Source organism: Balaenoptera ricei, chromosome 20, assembly GCF_028023285.1.
Source record: "Balaenoptera ricei isolate mBalRic1 chromosome 20, mBalRic1.hap2, whole genome shotgun sequence".
NCBI classification, from domain to species: domain Eukaryota; kingdom Metazoa; phylum Chordata; class Mammalia; order Artiodactyla; family Balaenopteridae; genus Balaenoptera; species Balaenoptera ricei.
In genome coordinates, this window is record NC_082658.1 from 19,522,114 (window position 1) to 19,542,073 (window position 19,960).

The 19,960-nt window shown below is 61.5% G+C and overlaps 1 protein-coding gene across 5 annotated transcripts in view; it reads left to right on the forward strand.

Moving 5' to 3' along the window:
• Window positions 1-19,960, forward strand: part of RARA (retinoic acid receptor alpha) — a 43,549-nt gene that overhangs the window by 20,102 nt on the left and 3,487 nt on the right. For 3 of the 5 annotated variants that reach the window (XM_059909023.1, XM_059909022.1, XM_059909024.1), the window contains exons 2-6: window positions 230-757; window positions 14,627-14,775; window positions 16,059-16,200; window positions 18,226-18,386; window positions 18,628-18,804. In XM_059909023.1, coding sequence (XP_059765006.1) covers window positions 580-757; window positions 14,627-14,775; window positions 16,059-16,200; window positions 18,226-18,386; window positions 18,628-18,804 — 807 coding nt within the window. In that variant the 5' untranslated portion in view covers window positions 230-579. Of the gene's footprint in view, window positions 1-229; window positions 758-8,575; window positions 9,326-14,626; window positions 14,776-16,058; window positions 16,201-18,225; window positions 18,387-18,627; window positions 18,805-19,960 lie in introns of those variants that run through there. The other 2 variants (XM_059909025.1, XM_059909026.1) reach the window with 2 other exon arrangements.

A 19,960-nucleotide genomic window follows, 5' to 3' on the forward strand; every position in this document is an offset into this window, starting at 1 on the left:
GCTCTGGGCTCTGTCCCCGTCTCCCCCGCCTGGCTCTGCTGTCCTGCCACCCCCAGCAGTGTCTGGGCCCTACTCCCAGGCCGTCTCTGCCAGCCAGGCATGGTGCCAGCTGTCTGCTCAGCCGGGTGCCACGGGAAAATCTCCGGCCGCCCAGGTTGGGGAGCTCCGCGGGGGATGCCCGTGCGCCTGCTCCTCGGTGCCCACTCACCTGCCTTTTTTCTCTCTGCAGCATCACAGGACATGGCCTCCCCAGCCACCTAGCCGGGGCCCACCTAGGAGAGGCATCCTTTCAGCGTCCTGAAGGCCAGCTCTGGACCTTCCTGGGAAAGTGCCAGCTCACAGAACTGCTTGACCAAAGGACCGGCTCTTGGGACGTCCCCCAGCCCACCTGGCCCCCAACTGGAGTCGGGGCTCCAGGAGGCCGAGATCAGCCTGCTAGCCTTGGACCGCAGCTCCAGGACAGAAGGGGGGTGGGCTGACCACCCAAACCCCCTCTGCGCCCAGGCCCCATGACCCGAGGAGAGGCGGCCTGAAGCCCGCCAGAGCGCCCGCCTGCTCTTCTGACTGTGGCTGCTTGGCATGGCCAGTAACAGCAGCTCCTGCCCGACACCTGGGGGCGGGCACCTCAATGGATACCCGGTGCCCCCCTACGCCTTCTTCTTCCCCCCCATGCTGGGGGGACTCTCCCCACCAGGCGCTCTGACCACTCTCCAGCACCAGCTTCCAGTTAGCGGCTATAGCACGCCATCCCCAGCCAGTAAGTGGAGTGGTGGGCATGGTGGGAGGGGCGGTGGAGGGCGGCAGGCCGAGGCAGGGCCTCTTCGGCAGTGGTGAGGGCTCCTCCAGACAAGGGGGATCGTCGTCTGGGGGGCTTGTAGGCTGATGGCTGGGACTGTGTTTGGTGTTGGGGGTGGGGGGACAGAGGGAGAGCTGAACAGTGCTGTCCTCCGGCGCCTCTCACGTGCCCCCCCCCCCCCCCAGTGCTGTGCCGTGGAGGGCCTTATAAATAGCTCCAAGGACTGGACACGGAGGCTGGAGGCGGGTAAACAAACCTCTCGACATTTGGTGGAAATGGCAGCTCTACTGAGAGCAGCGCCCCACCTCCGCCCCGCCCCATCCAGTGCCTCTGGGGGAAGGGGCTTGACGGCGTAGACTCCCCTCCCCTCGCCTTGGCCAGGCTAGGTGGTGCTTCCCTTTGTGGGGAGGGTGAGAGGGAGGGGCCCACAGGCAGCCTGGCGGGTCGGGGCAGTGTCCCAGGAGGGGGCGCTCAGCCTGGACTCTGGCTGCGGACGCCAGCCTGCTCTTGGCAGGGCCTGTGTTTTCTCTCCGCCTCCGCCTTCTGCCACAGGGGTCGCCTGTTGGCTGGGTGGGGGTCTCGGTAACCTTCCCTGGCTGGCCGAGCCAGGTAGTGGGAGGTGGCGGCAGCTATGGCCAGCTGGCAGAGTCCAGGCCTCAGGCCTGCCAGGCCGCTTACAGTAACTCTGGCCCCCAGGGCCCAGCTGGGCGCCGGGCCAGGGCTTGGCGGGGGGAGGGAGCCGGGGCCTGGCCTGGGGCAGGAGGGGGTGGAAGCAGCAGAAGGGGGCCGTGGACGGCGGGCTGGCTGGTCAGCTGCTGACCTGGGAAACGTGTCCCACCTCTCCTGGCGGGCAGGTACTGAACACCCTGCCCCGGGCACCCACCGCCTCTCCCGTGGCCACTGGCAAGCTGCCTGGCACCGCTGCCCTGTGCGCCCGGCTGGGCTGGGTCAGTGCCCCCTTCCCAGCGTGGGGGCAGCGCCCTCTCCCCGGAGCCAGGGAGTCTCTTTGTCCCTGGGGCAGGCCCTGGCTGGGCGCCTCACTGCCCGCACTGGCCGGCTGCCCACTGCCACCGCTGCTTCCTGGCTCACCTCCTGTGGCTGCACGGTGGCCCCCTCCTTCCCGGGCCCCACCGGCCACTGGGAGCAGGGGCTCTAAGTCTGTGCTCCTTTAGGTCCCTACCCTTTGTGCCCTGGGGCAGGGGGCAGGCGGATGCTGCCTCCTCAAACCTCCACCTTCTGTTTCCTCCCTTGGCGGGTGCGCAGCCGGCAGCACTTTGACCTGGGAGTCGGAGTCGGGAGCCCGATTCTGGCCTGGTCTTCAGTCTATGCTAGGTGACGGGGGAGGCCAGTGTCTGGGTTCAGGGTTGCGGGGGAAGGGGCGGGTGTGTCTGTGTGGGGTAGTGCCTGCGTCCATGGGGACTGGGGTTCATATCCCAGCTCCAGTGACTGGAGTGTCTGCTTCCTGCCAGGGTGGGGTTTTCAGGGAGGGAGACATCGAGGGTGCTCAGCCTGGTGCCGGTGGACAGCTTGCTCTTCCCCAGGTGATGGGGACAGAGCCCCAGACACTCTGTCCACCTGGGGCCTGGCTCACGGAGGGTTGGATGGGGCTGGGCCTGACCCCCGACCTTGCCCTGTCTTGTGCCGGACAAGCAAATGTTTTGCCCTTCTTTGAATGTTGCAAGCTTCTTCCTCTTTCTTAGAGGTGGGTGGGGAGGGTTTCCGGGTACCCCACTTCCCACCCTGGTAACCTTCTTCCCCCAGGGTGGGGTGCCCACATTTCGGGTTAGGCAATGCCCCTTCCTGCCCCCTCCCTTTGTGAGCCTGTGGGTTGCCCTGTCCCTTCCTAGTAAACAACAACAACTTCTCTTCCTACCCAGGCCCCCAGCCTCTGAGCTTCTCCCTGACCTTCCCCTTCTCTGGGACCAGAGGTGTGGCCAGGAACCTGAGGGAGCCCGGCATCTCCCTCCTTCTTGGGCAGGGCTGAGGGGCCTGGAGACCCTGGCTCTCAGCTCTGGGTAGCGAAGCATGACAGATCAAAGTTCAGGCATGGAGGCGGCCTCGCCTTCCCCGCTCTCCCCACCTGGGGGCTGGTGCTGGGGGTCAGGCAGTTCCTAGGAGGGGTGGACATCTGTGGCCCCCATTCCTGTAAGGAGCGATTATATGCTCTGGTCCTCTGCCACCCTTTCTGTAGGCAACCTGGCACATGAGGCTCCCTCCTCCCACTTCCCACCAGCAAAGGTGTTTGGATAGTCCTCCCTCCACCTCCCATTCCTCTCCCCAAGTCAGGAGGAGGCTGGACCTTGGGTGTACCCTTCAAAGACCCGGTGGCCTGTGGAAGGACAGAACTGTTCTCCAGGTCACTGGGGACGGGTGGGTATCTGTCCTGCTGTCATCTCCCAGGGAGCCGGAGTGGGAAGCTCCAGAGATGGGACAGGATCCCCCCTCTAAACCAGCCCCTGGGGCGTGGTCTCTGAGGACCGGTATTTACTGTTGAGGGTTGGGATTCAGTGTGCCTTGTGGGGAGGGTCAGGGTTGGGTGTGTTTTAGGGGTGGGGAGGTCAAGGTTGGGTGTGTGTTGGGGAGGTGGTGAGAGGGTCAGAGTGTGTATGAGGAGAATCAGACCCAGAGCCGGGGAGGGGTGTCGGTTTGTGTGCTGGAGGGGGCGGTGACTTAGGGCACAGAGGGTGTAAGGGGGAGGCGTCTGTGATTGTGTTGTGTGTTTGGGGAGGGAAGGGTCTCTATTTCTTATCGCTAGTCTAGGCTGGAGAGGAAACGAACTTGCCTTTTTTGTTGCTCCCCCTGGGAATTCCACGGGGTCGGGGGCGGGGAGGTGGAGTAGGCTGTGTAGCGAGTTCTGGCTTTGCCACTTACTAGATGTGATAACCTCTCTGGGCATGTGTCCTCGTCTGTAACCCAGGGATCTGACCAGAACCTCCCTCAGAGGGCTGAGATTAGGCAAGATCATCGCCGTAATGCACTCTGCTCCTCACCTTGCACGTGATCATCGCTGTCTCCTTGCCGTGGTACCCCGTGTTAGGACAGTGGAAAGGGACCGTGGCCCTATCTGGGTGGGGGCTGGAGAGAACGGAAGGCTAACATCTGTGGAGCACCTACTGTGTGCCTGGGACTTTATCTCTGTTTTACAAATCTTAATCCCAACAATCCTGGGAGAGGGACATTATCTCCATTTACACATGAGGAAACAGCACCGGTGGTTAAGTGGCTGAGCTAAGTGACCTTACAGCTGGGCTGTTTTCTACCATCCAGATAGGCAGCTGCGGGAGGGTACTGTGGGGAGCCCTCCTGGGTGTGAGGAGCCTTGGGTGGGGAGATCAGGGCCATGGTGAAACCCCCTCTCCCGTGGCTGAAGCCCCGCTTCTGCCTCAGGACCTTCCGCTTTCACCCAGTAGGGGGCGTAGGGGAAGGCCTCCCCCCTAGCCACGCCCCCTTTTCTGTTTTTGATCCTGAAGGCTGGAGGGAAAGACTGATAAGAGGCCTGGGCCAGATCTCCATCCTGTCCTGGAAGCTGCGGATACAATCTGTTCACACCCATCCCCGCCCCCAGATCAGCCCACTGCAGCCCCGGGAGTTTGCAGAGCTCAGCGGGCACCCTGCCTCCATCTCCATCCAGACAGACACTGTAGGAACAGAGTGTAAAAGCTACCGTTCTTATTCTTATTTTGTTTCCATTTGTGGAGTGGGGGCAGGGAGGTTGGAAGCTATCTGTAGAGGAGCTGGGGATGGGAGCCCCGAAAGACCGGGTCCAGACTTTTCCTTTCCATCCACACATTTGCTGTGTGTGCTTAGAAACTGGGGAGCGGCCTTGGGGTCTGGAGGAGCCTGGCGAGACTGGAGGGGGTGAGCCCTTCTCCTTTCCCTCTCCTCTGCCACTCCCCTTTTCAGTCTGTATCCTCCCTCCCCCCCCCCTCCCCCCGCTCCTGCCCACTCTTTCCCTGGACAATAGGAGGGACAGCCCAGGGAGAGGGGGGACTGCTAGCAGTGCCCTCCCTAGGGTCCAAAATGCAGAGTCAGCCAAAAGACTGTTGGACGGGGTTTTGAATGAAAATGCGGCCCCCTCACCTTTTATCTCCAAGCATTGATAGTGCACAGGCCCCCTCAGGGCAGGATCCCAGCATGGGCAGGGGGAGGGGACTCAGGGAAGGAAGCCTGTCCTCTTAGGCTGGCCAAGACCTGAGACACTGTGTCCGCCCGTGCCAAGGGCCCTGTGCCCATGGGGATGTGCCAGTGCAGGCCCTGACTACCCTTTGAGGGGTAGTGTCTGTGGAAAGAGGAAGTGTTTTCCTTCTCCAAATCACTTTGGGGCGGTGCCTACAACGCCTTCCTTCTCCTCTCCGTTTTCAATGGTGGGGCACAGCCCATGGAGCTGGACCTCCCAGGGTAGACTGGAGGCCCTCTGCCCCGACTCGATCAGAAATAGAGGCCCTCCCCTCCCCATTTTGACTTCTGAGTTGCTGGGAACCTCAGCCCACGGACCAAGGCCCCCCTTGGCAGAAGTCTTAAAGGACAGGTCTTCCTGCGCAGCCTTGGGCAGATCACTCACCCTCTCTCGAGTCTGAGTCTGTTTCCTCCTCTTTAAAACAAGATTCCTAATCCGTTGCTTGCTGGGCAAGTTGCTATGAGGCCACGGTGACCGGTGACCTGCTTGCTGGTGAGGGCCTGGGAGAGCTTCAAGTACCCTGCAAAAGCAGTGATGACGAGGGGTGGGTGGAGCCGGGCATTGTCTTGGGGGATGGCCACCCTGTACTGGGACCCGATGTCCGTCTGGCCCCGGGCCTCATGATTTCCTGTTTGTTATCCCCTCCAGATGGGGTTGGGGAGTGGAGGGAGCCCTGCCTGGCACAAGCGGGGGCCACTTCAGTTCCGCCCATACCTGCTGAGGGCCTGCTAAGCACACAGTCCTGGAGGAGTTGTGGGGGACACGGCAGAGGAGGACGGGGCCCCAGGCCTGCCACTCGGTCCTCCCCACCTCCCCCGCTGCCCCCCCAACCAGGCGGCCAGAACCTTCCTTTTTCCCTCTTCTCCCATTGCCCCAGGACACTGTGTTCTGCTCTGACCTGCCCCATGACCTTGCTGTTACCCAGAACAGGCATCTCACCCCGACTTCTCCACTTCTCCAGCTCCACAAATCCTATCCATCTTTCAAGGAACATCTCGAATACCGCCTCTTCCCAGAAACCTTCACAGATGTTCCCGCTTCCTTGCTCACTCGCTCCCTCCTTTGAAGGCCCGCAGGTCCTTATTTTTTCTCTTAACAACACTCATCTCTCTACCATGAAGTGACTCCTCTCCATCTGGTACCTGCAGTGAGCTGTATCATTTGGGAGATCTTCTCCTGATCACCAGGTCTTTGATGGCAGGGACAGTCCCAGATCCCTTAGTACCTTGAAGCTGTGAACACAAGGCCTAGCACATAACTGGTGCCCAGGATCTACGTCGTTTGGGAGGAGATACCAAGCGCCGTGGAAGCAGTCTGCCCTCCTCCCCAGCAATCTCATCCACAGCCAAGGCTTGCACCCGTGCCCTAGGCCCCAGTGTTCCGTCTGCAGCCCAGCAGCCCAGACCTCACTTAGGTGAGACCTCACTTTGGAGCCCAACACCCACCTGTCCACCCGCCCAGTAGACGTTTCTACTTCGCACTCTTGGAAACTTTGCTGTAGCACAAGCCACACACCAGAGTCCTCTTTGCTACCTCCTTTCCCACACTCCCCCCTACCAGCCCCCCAGCCACATTGATTACTTTCCTCTGTCACCACTGCCAGTTTCCTGGGCTGTGCTACTATTGTGTGCTGCCTGGACTGTTCTAACTGGTCCCTCTTGCCCTCCTACCATCCATTCTTCATACAGCTTCACACGGTTAAATCTGATTTATAACACTGTAAATCAGATCTTGCCTCTCCTCTGCTTGGAACCTTTTTGTGGTTTCTCCCTGCATTTGAGATAAAATCCAGCAAGCTCACCTGGTCTGGCCTCAGCCCATCTCTCCAGCCTGGTCCTCTGCTCCTTTTTCTTTTGAATTTTATGTTATGTCCTCTGTTAGTTCCCTGAATGAACTCACCAACTTCTGTAACCCCAGGACCCTTGCACAGGCTCTTTTACTGGGATTCCACTCCTTCCTACTCTTTACCTAACTTCTAAACTTCTACTCTTTCTTTAGGTCTCTGCTTTGACCCTCCAACCCTAAATTAGGTGCCTACATTAATTCTCCTTCAAAGCATAATTTATGTGCTTACTTGTGTCATAATACCAATTATCTCAGTTTGCAATTATTTATAATATGCAGTAATAAACATAAACACATATATTTGTGATTATTTGCTAAATGGCTGTTGCACCATAAGGTCTGCAAAGGCAGGCTCCCCAGGGTATCCACCTGGGAGGTGCTCAGAAAATAGTTTTCCTTGAATCGGCCTGGCATGGTGGGAATATGGGCTTTGATGGCAGAAAGTTCAAATACTCACTCTACTCTTTAATAGCAGTGTGATCTTGGACAACCCACCTAACCTTGCTGAGACCTTAGTTTCTTTATTTGTAAAATAGGAGTAATACCACTTATCTCTTAAGAGTTGCTGTGAGGATTAAATGACCACATATGTTAGGAACCTGGCTTTTAGAAGACTATCCTCGGGAAGCACGTAAATTCCTGTCAAATGAGGGAGCTCTGCTGCAGGGTCAGAGGGAGCAATAAGATACTCTCTTCTCCTGGGGCATTCCCCCCGCCCCCCCCGCCCCCCCCCCACCCCCGCCTTCCTGGACCTACCCAACCCAGGTCTTTCTTCCAGTGAAACCGGCATCCCGAGGGCTTCCGGGAGGAAGTGGTCAGCTGAAAGGCACCAGCCCCTCCTTTTCTCTCTCCAGGGCTAGACGGTGCGGTGGGGGGCCCATGCCGGTTCCGCCTCTGGGAGACACCCTGGGCGGGGCTTTGCTCGACTGAAGCACGCCGGCGTTGCGGGGAGAGCCCCCTCTGCACGCGTTTGTGCCAAAGCACCCGAGCTGCCGCATCGGGTTCCGGCGGGCGGGCGGCCCGAGTCACACATGATGTCACAGACAATGACACAAGCCGGGTGTCTCATTCCCACGCGGTGCCCGAGCTGCACAATGTCACACCCGGGACACCCGGCACGGCGCTAACACTTGGCCACACGCACCCCAGACCTTCGCCTCCTGCCGCCACTCTCCGCGTCTCCGGGGGAGCGGCCCGACCGGGCAGGGGGCTGGCGAGCGGGTGATGTCACGGGCAGCGGTGGGTGGGTCACCCGGAGGTGAGGCGCCGCCAGGCGAGTTCAGAGAGAGTTCAGCCGCATTGCATTAGGCAAATGAGGCCCGGGCTGGGTGGGGGTGTGTGTTAGGGGAGGACAGCGGGACCACCCCCCTCCTCCCGCCCACCACCTCCCTCGCCTTGGCATCGCGGGGCCGGGGACTGACCAAACCACGGGGGAGGCTGGGAGCCGGAACTGGGACGGGGGAGACGCCCGCCCCTCTTCCGTCCTGGCGCAGCCCCCTCCTCTCCCGCTACCCAGGCTTCGTCAGTACTCCGTGCACTCCTCCTCTCGAGCCTTTTACCCCTTCCGTCCCCTCTTCTCTCCTCCCCCTGCCCGGGCTCCCCCCCACTTGCCTTCCATGGCCCGCCTCTCCCTCTCAGTTCCCGGCTTGGCGCCCGCTGCAGCCGGACCCGCCGGGAAAGGGTTAAAGCAGGGGCGGTGCCTGGACGGGACAGGGCGGAGGAAAGGGGGTGGGACTGCAGGGGAGGGGGCGCGTAGGCCGGGGTTGGGGGCCCGCGGCGCGCACCGCCAGAGACCGAGCGCAGGGCGGCCGCCCCGTGCCTGGTGGAGGCGGAGGCGGAGCCGCGCGGTCCCCACCCCACCCGGAATCCTCGCCCGGGAGAAGCCCGGGAGCCCCGGCTGGGAGGAGGAAGTGCTCAGTGACCCCCCGCCCCGCGCCGATCTCGCCCCCGGCTGGCGCACTCGGGGAGCCGCGGGACGCTGCCTCGGACACCATGAGACTCGCGACGGGAGCCCCCTCGAGGTGAAGACGCCGAGTTCCCGGCCCTCGGCTGGGCGTTCCCGGGGTCAGCCGAAGAACCCCTCCCCCGCCCCCCCACCCCCCCACCCCCCCACCAGTACACACAACTTCCCTGCTTTTCACCTGGGACTCGCAGAGCGGCCGGCCGACTTGGACGCGAGACTAAGGGCAGAGGGCGGCCCCCTGCCCGGGTCGCCAGTCGGGGCGGGGGGGACGTGCCCCTCGCCCCCAGCAGCTCTCCGATGGCGCCGCCGGCTGAGTGAGGGAGGCAGCGCGCAGGACTTATCCGCCCGGACCTCTTGTCTTCGCGGGGAAGATGTACGAGAGTGTGGACGTGGGGGGGCTCACCCCCACCCCCAATCCCTTCCTGGTGGTGGATTTTTATAACCAGAACCGGGCCTGTTTGCTCCCAGAGAAGGGGCTCCCTGCCCCCGGTCCCTACTCCACCCCGCTCCGGACTCCGCTTTGGAATGGCTCAAACCACTGTAGGTACCGGCCTATCCCTCCTATTGTGGGAGTTGGGGGGTGAGGGTGGGCTGTAGGGCTTCCGCTCCACCAGGAGATGCAGGCCTGGGGGCGTAGTGAGGGTCTTGTCTCTACCCTCCACTTGTCTCTCTTGCTGAAAGTCGGGTGCCCTTGTTGGACAATTGGACTCCCCCGAGTAACCCTGGGCGCTATTTCTGTTGTATTTGGACTGAGGAACTTTGGGGGTTCCTCCTTTCAGCAAACGTTTGTTCATCTCTCCTTCCACTTCTTGCAGGGGAAGTGAAGCCCCTTGTCCCCAGTTTATATTCTTCTTGCTTGCAATCCGATAGCTTCACAGCTGAGTGGTCCTTTCTCCCACCCTGAAGGGTGGGGTAAAGGTCCTATCTGTGGGCTTGTCTGCTTCTAGGAGGAGGGGCCTCCTCCCCAGATCCCACCCCTGCCAAAGCCTCGGGGAGAGCCTGTCCTGGGCGACAGCTGCTGCCCCCAGCTCTTGGGTGTCAGGGGAGCGCTCCATGTTTTTGGTGTTGGCAGTGGGGTGTGGCAGGAAGGGGCAACTCCATCAGATACCCGTCGGCCATCCTAACTGACCCTTACACCTTGGGGAAGGGCACCTGTCCATCTGAGGGCTGTCCTGGCCCTAGACACTTGGCTGGTACAAGCTTCTGTGCCAGGAATGGAGGGGAGACGCTACTCTGGTGGGAAGAATCCCCCTCCCCATAATCCTAATACGGTTTGTTCTCTGGAGGATGAGTTTGATTTTTCTGTGGGTCTGGGGCTACTCTGGAAATGAGGGCTGCATCCCCTCCCAACTCAGCCGTGTCCTTTTGTTACCGTGTTTTCACCTGCGGATGGGGCAGGCACTGGGCTGTCCCTTCCTAAGAGGGCCGCTGATGAGAACCCCGGAGTCCTGGCACCTCCTCCTCGCTGTCCTCTGGCTGGGTTCAGGCTTCCCTGGAAGGGAGGGGCTCTGTACCCTGGCGGGAGCTGTGAGTGCCTGGGGTGCACACCTGGGCATGTTTATACCCAGCTGTGAGGTAGTGTACCTGGTGGGGGAGAGCGGTGCTTAGGGGGTTATTGTTACTTGGCTCCGGTTCCGTCCTCTCCCCTGCTCTGGGCTCAACTCTTCCCTGGGGGGCTTCTCCCACCCTCCCGGACTGGCTGCCTCTCTCCTGCCTGCCAGGGAGGAGGGGTAGAGTGGGTCTCTGGGGGCCTGGCAGATTGCAGTAGGTTGAAGGGCAACCCCCAATGCCTTTGCTCTAGGAAGAGAGACCTGAGGTGCAGACACCCATCTCTGCCCCTTTCAGAGCCACCTCACCCCCAGCCTTTATTGTCCTGCCCCCTGACCTTTGCCTCTGGGGCAGATTGCCTGGGAGGCCGCAGGCTGCAGACCGTGGGAGGGAGGGAGGGGTGCGCGTGGGCGGACTTTAGGAAAAAAGGGACAGGCGAGAGGTTGACACACACTGGGACCCTTCTTGCCATCCTCCCAGAACTGGAGGAAGGTGTCCCCTCCTAAGTGGGGTACTTGGGGCATGGCTGCCATACTCCCTCCACAGCCTTGGCCGCCTTTGCCAGAGGACTGGGGAGGAGATGGGATCTGAGGCCTTGGGCTCCAGCCCTTGGGGGCAGCTCAGCTCTTTCTGGCCCCAAACTGGCCAGGCGAGGTAGGGGGAAGCCTGGAGTCCAGCGGGCGATGGGGGAAGTGGAGGCCTGTTCCCCCGCACCGTGTGTGGGGCAGGGTGGAGCCAGAGGCCTGTTCCCTTGGTGGGAGTGTCGGGTCCGTGGCAGTGGGCTCAGCCCCCAACGCCTAGTGGGCCGGGAAAGTGGCTGGAAGGGTTGTGGTGGGGTACAGGAAGGGCCTGGAGGCTGGGGGTGGTGACTTGAGTGTGTCTAGATTACACGGGGTCATGACCGAACCCCTGGGTGTGTGTAGGTCCTCTGGTGACAGGAGCCCTCCTGCCCCATCACACCGAATTCTCCACTCCCTCCTGCCACCTCCACCAAAGGTGGGAAGAGACTGCGCGTGGGCTGGGGGAGAAGACCTTCCCGATCCTGCAGGGCCCCGGGGACCTTGCCTCCCTCCCCCAGAACCCCCGTTTTGGGGCGCCAGAGGACAAGGGGTACACAGGATGTGGCTCTCCATCTGTCCCCCACCAATCTCGCGGCTCACGCCTCCGCCCGCTCCCAGACGTCCAAGAATGTGAAGCACGTGGATGCCCGTAGTGGGGGGAGGGGGAGAGATGCTTATCGGCGGCCGCTGGGTAGGGGCCTTCTTCCGCCGCCGCCGCCGCCGTGCTACACCCAGAGTCACCCCCACCCTCCTCTGGGGTGGAGGAAGGGCGGGACCCAGCGCCGTGCGCCCCCTCCCCGCCCCTCCCCGGGGGCTGCCAGCGGAGCTGCGGAGGAGCGGGCGCCAGCAGGATTGGGAGGGGAGCCGCTGGCCGGGGGCCCGGCTGACTTCCTGCTGATCTCCTCCAGGAAACCGGCCCCTTGTGCGGGCCTTCGAGCGGCTCTGGGGCGCGGGGACTCCGGAGCGTTCTGCCCACCAGGAGCCGAGCGGGGGCGGGGGAGGGGCAGCCTGGCAGCGCGGGCGGGAGGGGACGCCTGGCTCCCTGGGCCGGTGCCATCCCTTCGCTGGGCGCTGGAACTTTTGAGCTGAGAAGGTGTGGTGCTTCTCCCGCCTCGTCCTTCTGCAGGAAGAGGAGAGATTTGTGGGCTGGGGCCTCTGGGGAGGGAGGTGAGCGGGAAGGGGCCAGGCCGTGGCCAGTCCTTCCCCCGCTGGGTGTGCAGAGTTAAGGCTGCGTCCTGACTCTTGCAGAGGCTGGGAGCGTCCTAGAGTGCCCCTGCTCCCCTTGGCTGCTGGCTGGTGGCCCGGGAGGTGGGGACTGGGCCGGGGCTCTGGGTTCAAAGGGCACAGTGGGAAACCTTAGAGCTGTTACCTGGGTGACAGGTGGGGATGTGCTGGGCGTGGGGCGTGCAGACCAGTGTGATAGCCTCAGAGGCAGCCAGCTGCTGTGGGGTGGGCCGCAGGGAGGCCTCACTGAGCCCAAACTGTGTACCCTCACCTTCGGTCATCTCCCCCGTCCTGCCAAAAAGCGCAATTTGAAAAGCACATTCTTCCAGTTTCATAAACAGCCTCTGGACTTTGCCTCAGCTCCAAATTTCTACAGACCTTTGCCCCTCCAGTCAGTCCTGCTCTTAAGCTGCCTGTCCCTCATCTGGATGTCCCCTGTGTCTCCCCACGGCCCCCTCCCCTCTCTCAACCCCACTGCGTATCCCAAAGCTCCCTCTGTCCTTTCTCCCCCTCCCCTCTGGTCCATTTTAGAGGTCGGGCCTTGGGGGAGGTGGGCCCAGGGCAAAGACTGGATGGGGAGGGAGGGAGGGAGGGGGAGGGAGGTCAGAGCCTCCTTCCTCTCTGGTCTGAACGCTGACTGGGATTCTAGGCCATGGTCCCTCCCCACACCCCCTTGTCCTTGACACCCCCCCACCCCCCACCAGTCTGGATTGTCTATTGTGACTCCTTTTACGTCTTGGAAAAAGTTAGCACAACAAAAGGCTCCTTTGTCGCTCACCCCTCTGCCTCCTGGCCTCACCCAGGCCCCCCAACCCCACCCCCACCCCCAGCAGCTGTTCTCAGGCCTCTCGCCTGTCTGATTTGCTTGTCTGGCCTCTGGGAGAGTGAGGTGGGGAAAACCAGGCCAGGACAGTTCGATTTGGGGTGAGGAGCAGAGGGTGGGGGAGGTCAGCGAAGAGTCTGGATCGGTGGGGGTGTGGTGTCGGCAGCCACTGATCCTTTGCAGCAGGCTGCTCTCTGGGCAGGGACAGGGACATGGGGCCACAGCAGTGCTGGTCAGCCGGGCTGACCAGGGAAGTGGTGCCCAGGCCCAGCTAAGAGCCAGGAAAGCCCTGCCAAGGTTGTTGGCCTGGTTCCCTGTCATCAACCGCCTGGCAGTCCCTAGTTGTGTTTGCAGGTAAAGGGGGAGGGTAGTAGCATGCAGCTAGCCAGCCCCCCACCCCTCCCCGCCCCCATCCAGGTGCTTCTTTTGTCTGTGCCTGGACTTCGGGGCCACATGAGCCATGAGGTGCTATGAGGTGCTTGGGCAGGAACTCTGGGCCCCTTTGAATTCCAGAACCTCGTGTGCTGGAGTTTGGGGTGAGACTAGACAGGATTCTGGGGTGTGGGAGGAGGCAGGGATCTATCTACTCAGGGAGGCATCCTTGCCCCGCCTTGGCCCTGGGCAAGTGGACTTGGCAAAGCCTCAGGAGGGTGCTGGGTGGCCCCTTGGGAATCTGGGGTTGACTGGGTCACAGTTCTCATCCAGTCCAGTACACCCCCAGCTACCCTGGCTTCGGGCACAGACAGCCCCCACGCAACTCAGCCCTGTTCTGCCCAGGGTGATGGGCATGGGGCCAGGCACTGGGAAGGATTTGTAGAGGGGGGCTGCCCTTGCTGGCTAGGTCACCCTCCTGGCTGCCGTCTTAGAGCTGAATAACAGGAGGGGAGGGGAATAGTAACTGGGACGTAGGACATAGTATCGTATGGAGGCCAGACAGACAGAGCATTGATGGGAACAGACCCCCTTTGTCATGCTTTTCCCCCCAGACAGGGGGCACCCAGAGCAATGGGCTTCCGGGGCCCATAGGGACTCTTCTCCCTGTCTCCAGGGGGTCCTCCTGCTTATCTCAGGGAGTCCCCGCCTGCTGTGCCCCAACATTTGTGACTCTGCACACCCTGCCTTGGGTCCCTGGCCAGGGGATTGTTTGGGTGGAGGAGGGGCTGTGGCTGCTGGCAGAGGGGGTGGAGGGGGGAGCGGAAGCAGAGGGGGTGGGGGAGTGGCCGGCTTTGAATATCCTGTTGACCCCAGTTTCCTCTGTCCCCAGCTTGTGTCCTCTTCCCTCCCTCCTCATCAGGCCTTAACTCCTTCCTAACTTGGGGGAGCTGGGGCTGGGCTGCCCAGGGCCCAGGGCTGTGGAACCAGGCTGACACCTACGCCCAACCACCAAGTATAGCCACGTCCGTGTACAAATCTGATGGTTTATTATCTGATCTTTCTGGGTTTGGAGGTGGGGTCCTGTGGAAGTAGGCAGGACTGATGGGGTGCTGGAGCTTCATCGGCCGCCTCATTTCCCCAGTTGGGCTGGGAAGTCCCAGGTTTCCTGAGACTGTGTCCCTGCCCCAGAGTTTGACTCCTGGCAGCAGTGGGGTGGCTGGGAGAGGCTCCTGGGAGAGATCAGGAGGCAGGGTGGGCACCATATTAAGGATGGTGACCTGGGTCTCTAACCGCCCTTCTCCTCTTGTCTCTCTAGCCATTGAGACCCAGAGCAGCAGTTCCGAAGAGATAGTGCCCAGCCCCCCCTCGCCACCCCCTCTCCCCCGCATCTACAAGCCTTGCTTTGTCTGTCAAGACAAATCCTCAGGCTACCACTATGGGGTCAGCGCTTGTGAGGGCTGCAAGGTGAGTTGAGGGGGTCATTGGGAAGGACCTCCCTGATTAGGTAAATGGGATGTTCCCACTGCCGAGTGCTGGGACTGTGCCGGTGGTGGTAGTGGTGGTGGTGGTGGGTGTCCCTGAAGCTGCTGATCTTACTTCTGTGCGGGAGGTGGCAGCAGCCTTGGAGGGGAGGAAGCCTTCAGCAGAACTTCCTTCCCCGCAGATGAGCAGGGGTCCCCCAAACCAGAGGTCCCCCTCCTGCCTCAGCTCTTTTCCCCATCATCTCCATCCTCCCGCTGGCAGGGTTGCCATGGTGAGCTGGCTGCCCACCGGCTCTTGGCTGGGGACCCAGGAGGCCTGCCCTCTGTGGCCCTGCCTGAACCTCGCCACAGCAGCCTGGCAGGAGGCCGTTAGGAGCAGGCGCCTTGCCTTGGCCTCTCCTTCAGGTGCCCAGGCTGTGGGCTTCCCAGAGTCTGGCTGGATTTCCACGTGCCCGTGTTTGGCTCCAGGGTGCAGATGTGGCTGCCACCTTCCCAGAAGCTGTGGGCATGGCCTCTCCTCCTCCTCTCCCCAGGGCTTGAGCCTCTGTACCCGTTTCTTCCCCACAGATTGGGGCTCCGAAGCTGCACAGCTTTGAGGCTTGGGGCCCTGGGCTGCCCCTCAGTGTGGGGCAGAGATCAAGGGCAAAGCACCAGGCCTTGGACTCTGTGTCTGCCTGTCCTGTCTGGTTGTTCTTGGTCTGCCTTAGCCTGTCTGTCAGTCTCTCTGTTAGCCCGTGTGGGCAGCCCCTGAGCAGCCTGGTCTACCTGTGATCAGTCTGTGCTGATCACACGTGTGAACATGTGTTTTGCTGCCTTGCTCCTGAGCGCACTCTCCACCTGTCTGGCCAGCCTGTGTGTGTGTCTGTGTGGCCCCTCCTGCTTGCCTTCTCTTCCTGTGCTCTGAGCCCAGGCCTGTGGGTTCCAGAGCTCTGCCTGTCTCTCATCTAGCCCCATCTGCCCCTTTTCTTGAGTCACCAGCAGCCCGAGGTCCTTTTCGCCAGGAGAGAGGAAGCTGGGTCTATGCGTGTGGGTTGGGGGAAGCCCTCTGCCCGCCTGCAGTGTTGAGGCGGCAGGTACTGGGATTCTTCTCGGGGTATCCTTGCAGGCGGACCCTTCTCTCTGCCTTATCTGGTCTACTCAGGTAGTTGATGGCCAAAGCCTTGGGGCAGCAGCCGCCTGGCCCTCTGCCCCCACGGCTGAGGCCACAGGCCAGCGCTGTTCCTACTGTGGGTGTGGCCGACCTGACTCCCTGCCCTCCATACCCAGGGCTTCTTCCGCCGCAGCATCCAGAAGAACATGGTGTACACGTGTCATCGGGACAAGAACTGCATCATCAATAAGGTGACCCGGAACCGCTGCCAGTACTGCCGGCTGCAGAAGTGCTTCGAAGTGGGCATGTCCAAGGAGTGTGAGTGCCATGGGCGGGGCGGGGCCATGCATTGGGCAGGGCACGAGTGCCCGGCCCCTAAAGCTGGGTGATCAGGGGCATGTGGATGTGTGTGTGGATGTGAACGGGCGTGCTCGTGACGTGGTGTACAGGCTTGTGGTTGAGGACGGTTCACCTATAGCTGCAGGGACCTGTCTGTCTGTCTCACTAGTTGTGTGTCCATGTGCGGACAGCCCTTCCTGTTCGAGTGAGGCGGGCTGTGTGTGCTCGCCCACGTGTATGCACGTGTCTGCTCCCGCTGGCTTGCTTCCAGGTCCTGGCTGGCTTTGGGGTGGGGCTCAGAGGTATCCCTGAGACCCTCCGATTGTGCATCTTAGGACAGGGGTGCTGCTGGGTATTTGTGTGTGTGTGGGTGGGGGGGAGGTGCTGCAGGCATAGGGATCTTAGAGCCTTTGTCTGGTGGAACCTGGGACCGGGAGTTGGAAGAGAGAATTGGGACTTCTCCGATTCCAGAGGAACGGGGGCTTCCAGTTTGGGCTCAGCTGAGGCCCGATGGAGGGAGAGAGGGAGGGCTGGACAGGGAGACCCTCTTGTGTTGAAATCATGGGTGTTGCCGTGGTGACCGGTGATTGATGATGTCAGAGATAAATGACGCTGACAGACGCCTCCTTGTCTGCGTGGCCGTTGCCATGGTGCCTGAGCCGTGGGGGATGGAGTGGGGGAGGGGGCTGCAGGACCCTCTAGCCCTTTGTGGGCAGGGCAGTGGAAGAAGGAAGCTGGGAGGGGACGAGGGGGGGACACGAGCAGCCCCAGACAGGAGCAGAGGGATCCTGCAGCACCCGGCCACCTCCTGCCTCATGAGGAAGGGGCTGCATTGTCCGGAGCCCAGGAAGTGGCTGCTGTGCGCTGCAGAGCCGGTGACAACTTGGGACCCACAGGCCTGGGACCCTTCCCTGCAGGGCCCAGAACCTCCTCCTCCCTCTGCTTCTGCCACTTTCCGCTCCCAGAGCTTTTCATCACAGAAGGACCAGGGTGGGGACCCCCTCTCCCTTCCACCACCAACTCCCCCTTTCCCTCCCTCCTTCTCCTCTCTGGCTGCTCTGTGCCCCGGAGCTGAGCAGCTGCCATTTCAATAGAATTAAAGCTTCCGAATGATAAACGTCTTGTCACAGCTGCAATTTTCTCTTCCCAAATTATCCCCCCACTCTCTCTCTCCCTCTCCCTTCTCTCCCTTGCACTTTATTGAATTTGCAGAATCGACATGAGTGATCTCCAAATTATGCCTGCCCCCCCACCCCGCTGCCCCTCCCTGGGCCCCCCACCCCCACCCTCTCTTCCTCCAGCGTCAGCAGCCGCCACCACTGGTCCTGTGAGTGATTGTGTGTCTGGGATAATCGGCTGGTAACGACCCCATCGCTTCTTTAAAGCCAAGTGGTGTGTGCGGCTCAGCGCCCCCGGTGATTTGTCAGCTCCCCCGGCTAATGGGCCGAGAGATTCTCCCACCCGGGCCCCCCACTCTCAGGCTGGGGAGCCCTACTCTTCGCCTGGCCGCCCAAAGAGCTCTCCGAGCCCGTCCCGGGACCCCAGGGAGACGGCTGCCGGAGGGCTGGGGGATGGTGGAGGCAGGAGCCGGTCCTCCCTGGAGGCAGGGGGAGCGGGAGGCAGCGAGGCCGAGCACAGACGTGGGACACTCTGCACACGTGCCTTCAGCCCTGGACCCCCCGCGCGTGCGCACCCGGAGTGTGAGCTGGAGTAGATGCGTGGGAGAGCGGGCATGCGTGCGGTGGTCACGGGGCCCTGGGGCAGGCCTCGGTGTGTGGGCCGGGTGGGCACGGCGGGGGGCGGGGGGGGCACCGTGTGTTGTCATCCCGCCTGCCTGTGCGCTCGCGTGTGTACGCATTCATGTGCGCGCCCCCGCTGGATGGCCTCCTTCGCAGCTGGCTGCTCTCGGTCTGGTGGGAGGAGCTCGGGCTGGGGATGGACGGGCTTGGGGACGGACCGCCGGCCGCACTTGCCCTCTAACCGCGCGGCCTGGGCCCTCCACAGCCGTGAGGAACGACCGAAACAAGAAGAAGAAGGAGGCGCCCAAGCCCGAGTGCTCCGAGAGCTACACGCTGACGCCGGAGGTGGGGGAGCTCATCGAGAAGGTGCGCAAAGCGCATCAGGAGACCTTCCCCGCCCTCTGCCAGCTGGGCAAATACACTACGGTACGGCCCCCCGGGGGCACCCCTTCTTCTGCCAGGCCTGCCCCTCCGCACTCCTGCCTGGGCCACCGCCGTGTCTCCCCCCCCCCCGCCCCGCCCCCCGCCTCCCCTTCCTCCCCGCCGCCTCCTGTTGAGGAGCTCTCAGGAAGTGAAGGCAGTAGAGGGCAGGTCTGCGGGGGCTGGTGGAGCCAGGCTGAGAAGGGTGCCACGAGGGGAAGGCCCTCACTCTCCCCCGTCCTCCCAGAACAACAGCTCAGAACAGCGTGTCTCTCTGGACATTGACCTCTGGGACAAGTTCAGTGAACTCTCCACCAAGTGCATCATTAAGACTGTGGAGTTCGCCAAGCAGCTTCCCGGCTTCACCACCCTCACCATTGCGGACCAGATCACCCTTCTCAAGGCTGCCTGCCTGGACATCCTGGTGAGGGTCTTCACCCTGCCCACCTGGGCACTACCCCCGTGTCCTTGGAGGATGTCCTGCCACTCCAGTAACCACCTCCCTAAACGTCCATCTGGAATCGACCTGCCCAAATGCCCACCCACCCAAATAGCCACCCTTCCTCTCCCCCACGTGTCCACCTGCCCACTTAGCCACTCAGCCCCCGGATGTGCACTGGGTCACCCATATAGCTATACACGCATCCATCCACCCTCAGCCCATCTTTCCATCGGACCTTCCTTCCAACCACCCATCTTCCCATCTATTCAGTCTAATAAAGATTCACCTGGGACCCTGTGTGGCCAGGCCTTGAACTGGGTGTCAGGAACAGAGGTGAACACACCACTGTCCCCTCTCGAAAATCTTCTATTGGTGGAGGCAACAGATATGTAAACAGAGCTTGCAAAACTGTGATAAGCGCTGGCTGGAGATGGGGGAGGGCTGTCCCCTCCCTGAAGGACAGAGAGCCACACTGCTGGACCCTAGGGAGGGCGCCCCAGAGGAGGTAGCATCTAGGGGTTTGTAGAAGGGGCGTGTGAAAGGCCTGCTGGGGTGGGACCAGCTGGATTCGGGGGACTGCAGGGCATCTGAAGGCAGGATGGGGGCGGATGGGATTGTCAAATCCAGGGCTGGAGGGAGAACTGTCCTCCCTGTCTTCCCTGATGGGCTCAGCCCACCTGTTCCTTCTGGACCACCTCCAAGGTGGTCGAGATGTGGAATGTTGTGGTGGGATGTGACCAGGCTGCTCTTCCTTATAGGGGTGGGGTGGGAGGTGGGATGCAAGAGGCAGGATCAGGGTTTGAGAGAGCTGAAGACAATATACATTTATGGAGCTCTTGTTGCGTACCCAGTCCTGGGAACTGTAGACATAAATCCACTGTGGTCTTTGCCTTCTTGGAAATTCTAGTTTCCCTCTTAATTCTCTGCATGGAGGCAGGATGAGCTCGATCAGCTGTCTTAATACGGAAGCCACTGGTCATGTGTGGCTATTTAAATTTAAATTAATTAAAATTAAATTCAGCTTTTCAGTTGCACTTGCCACATTTCAAGTGCCCAGCGGCCACACTGTGGCCGGTGGCTACTGTATTACATGGTGCAGGCGTAGAGTGTGTCCAGCATTGCAGAAGGTTCTATGGGA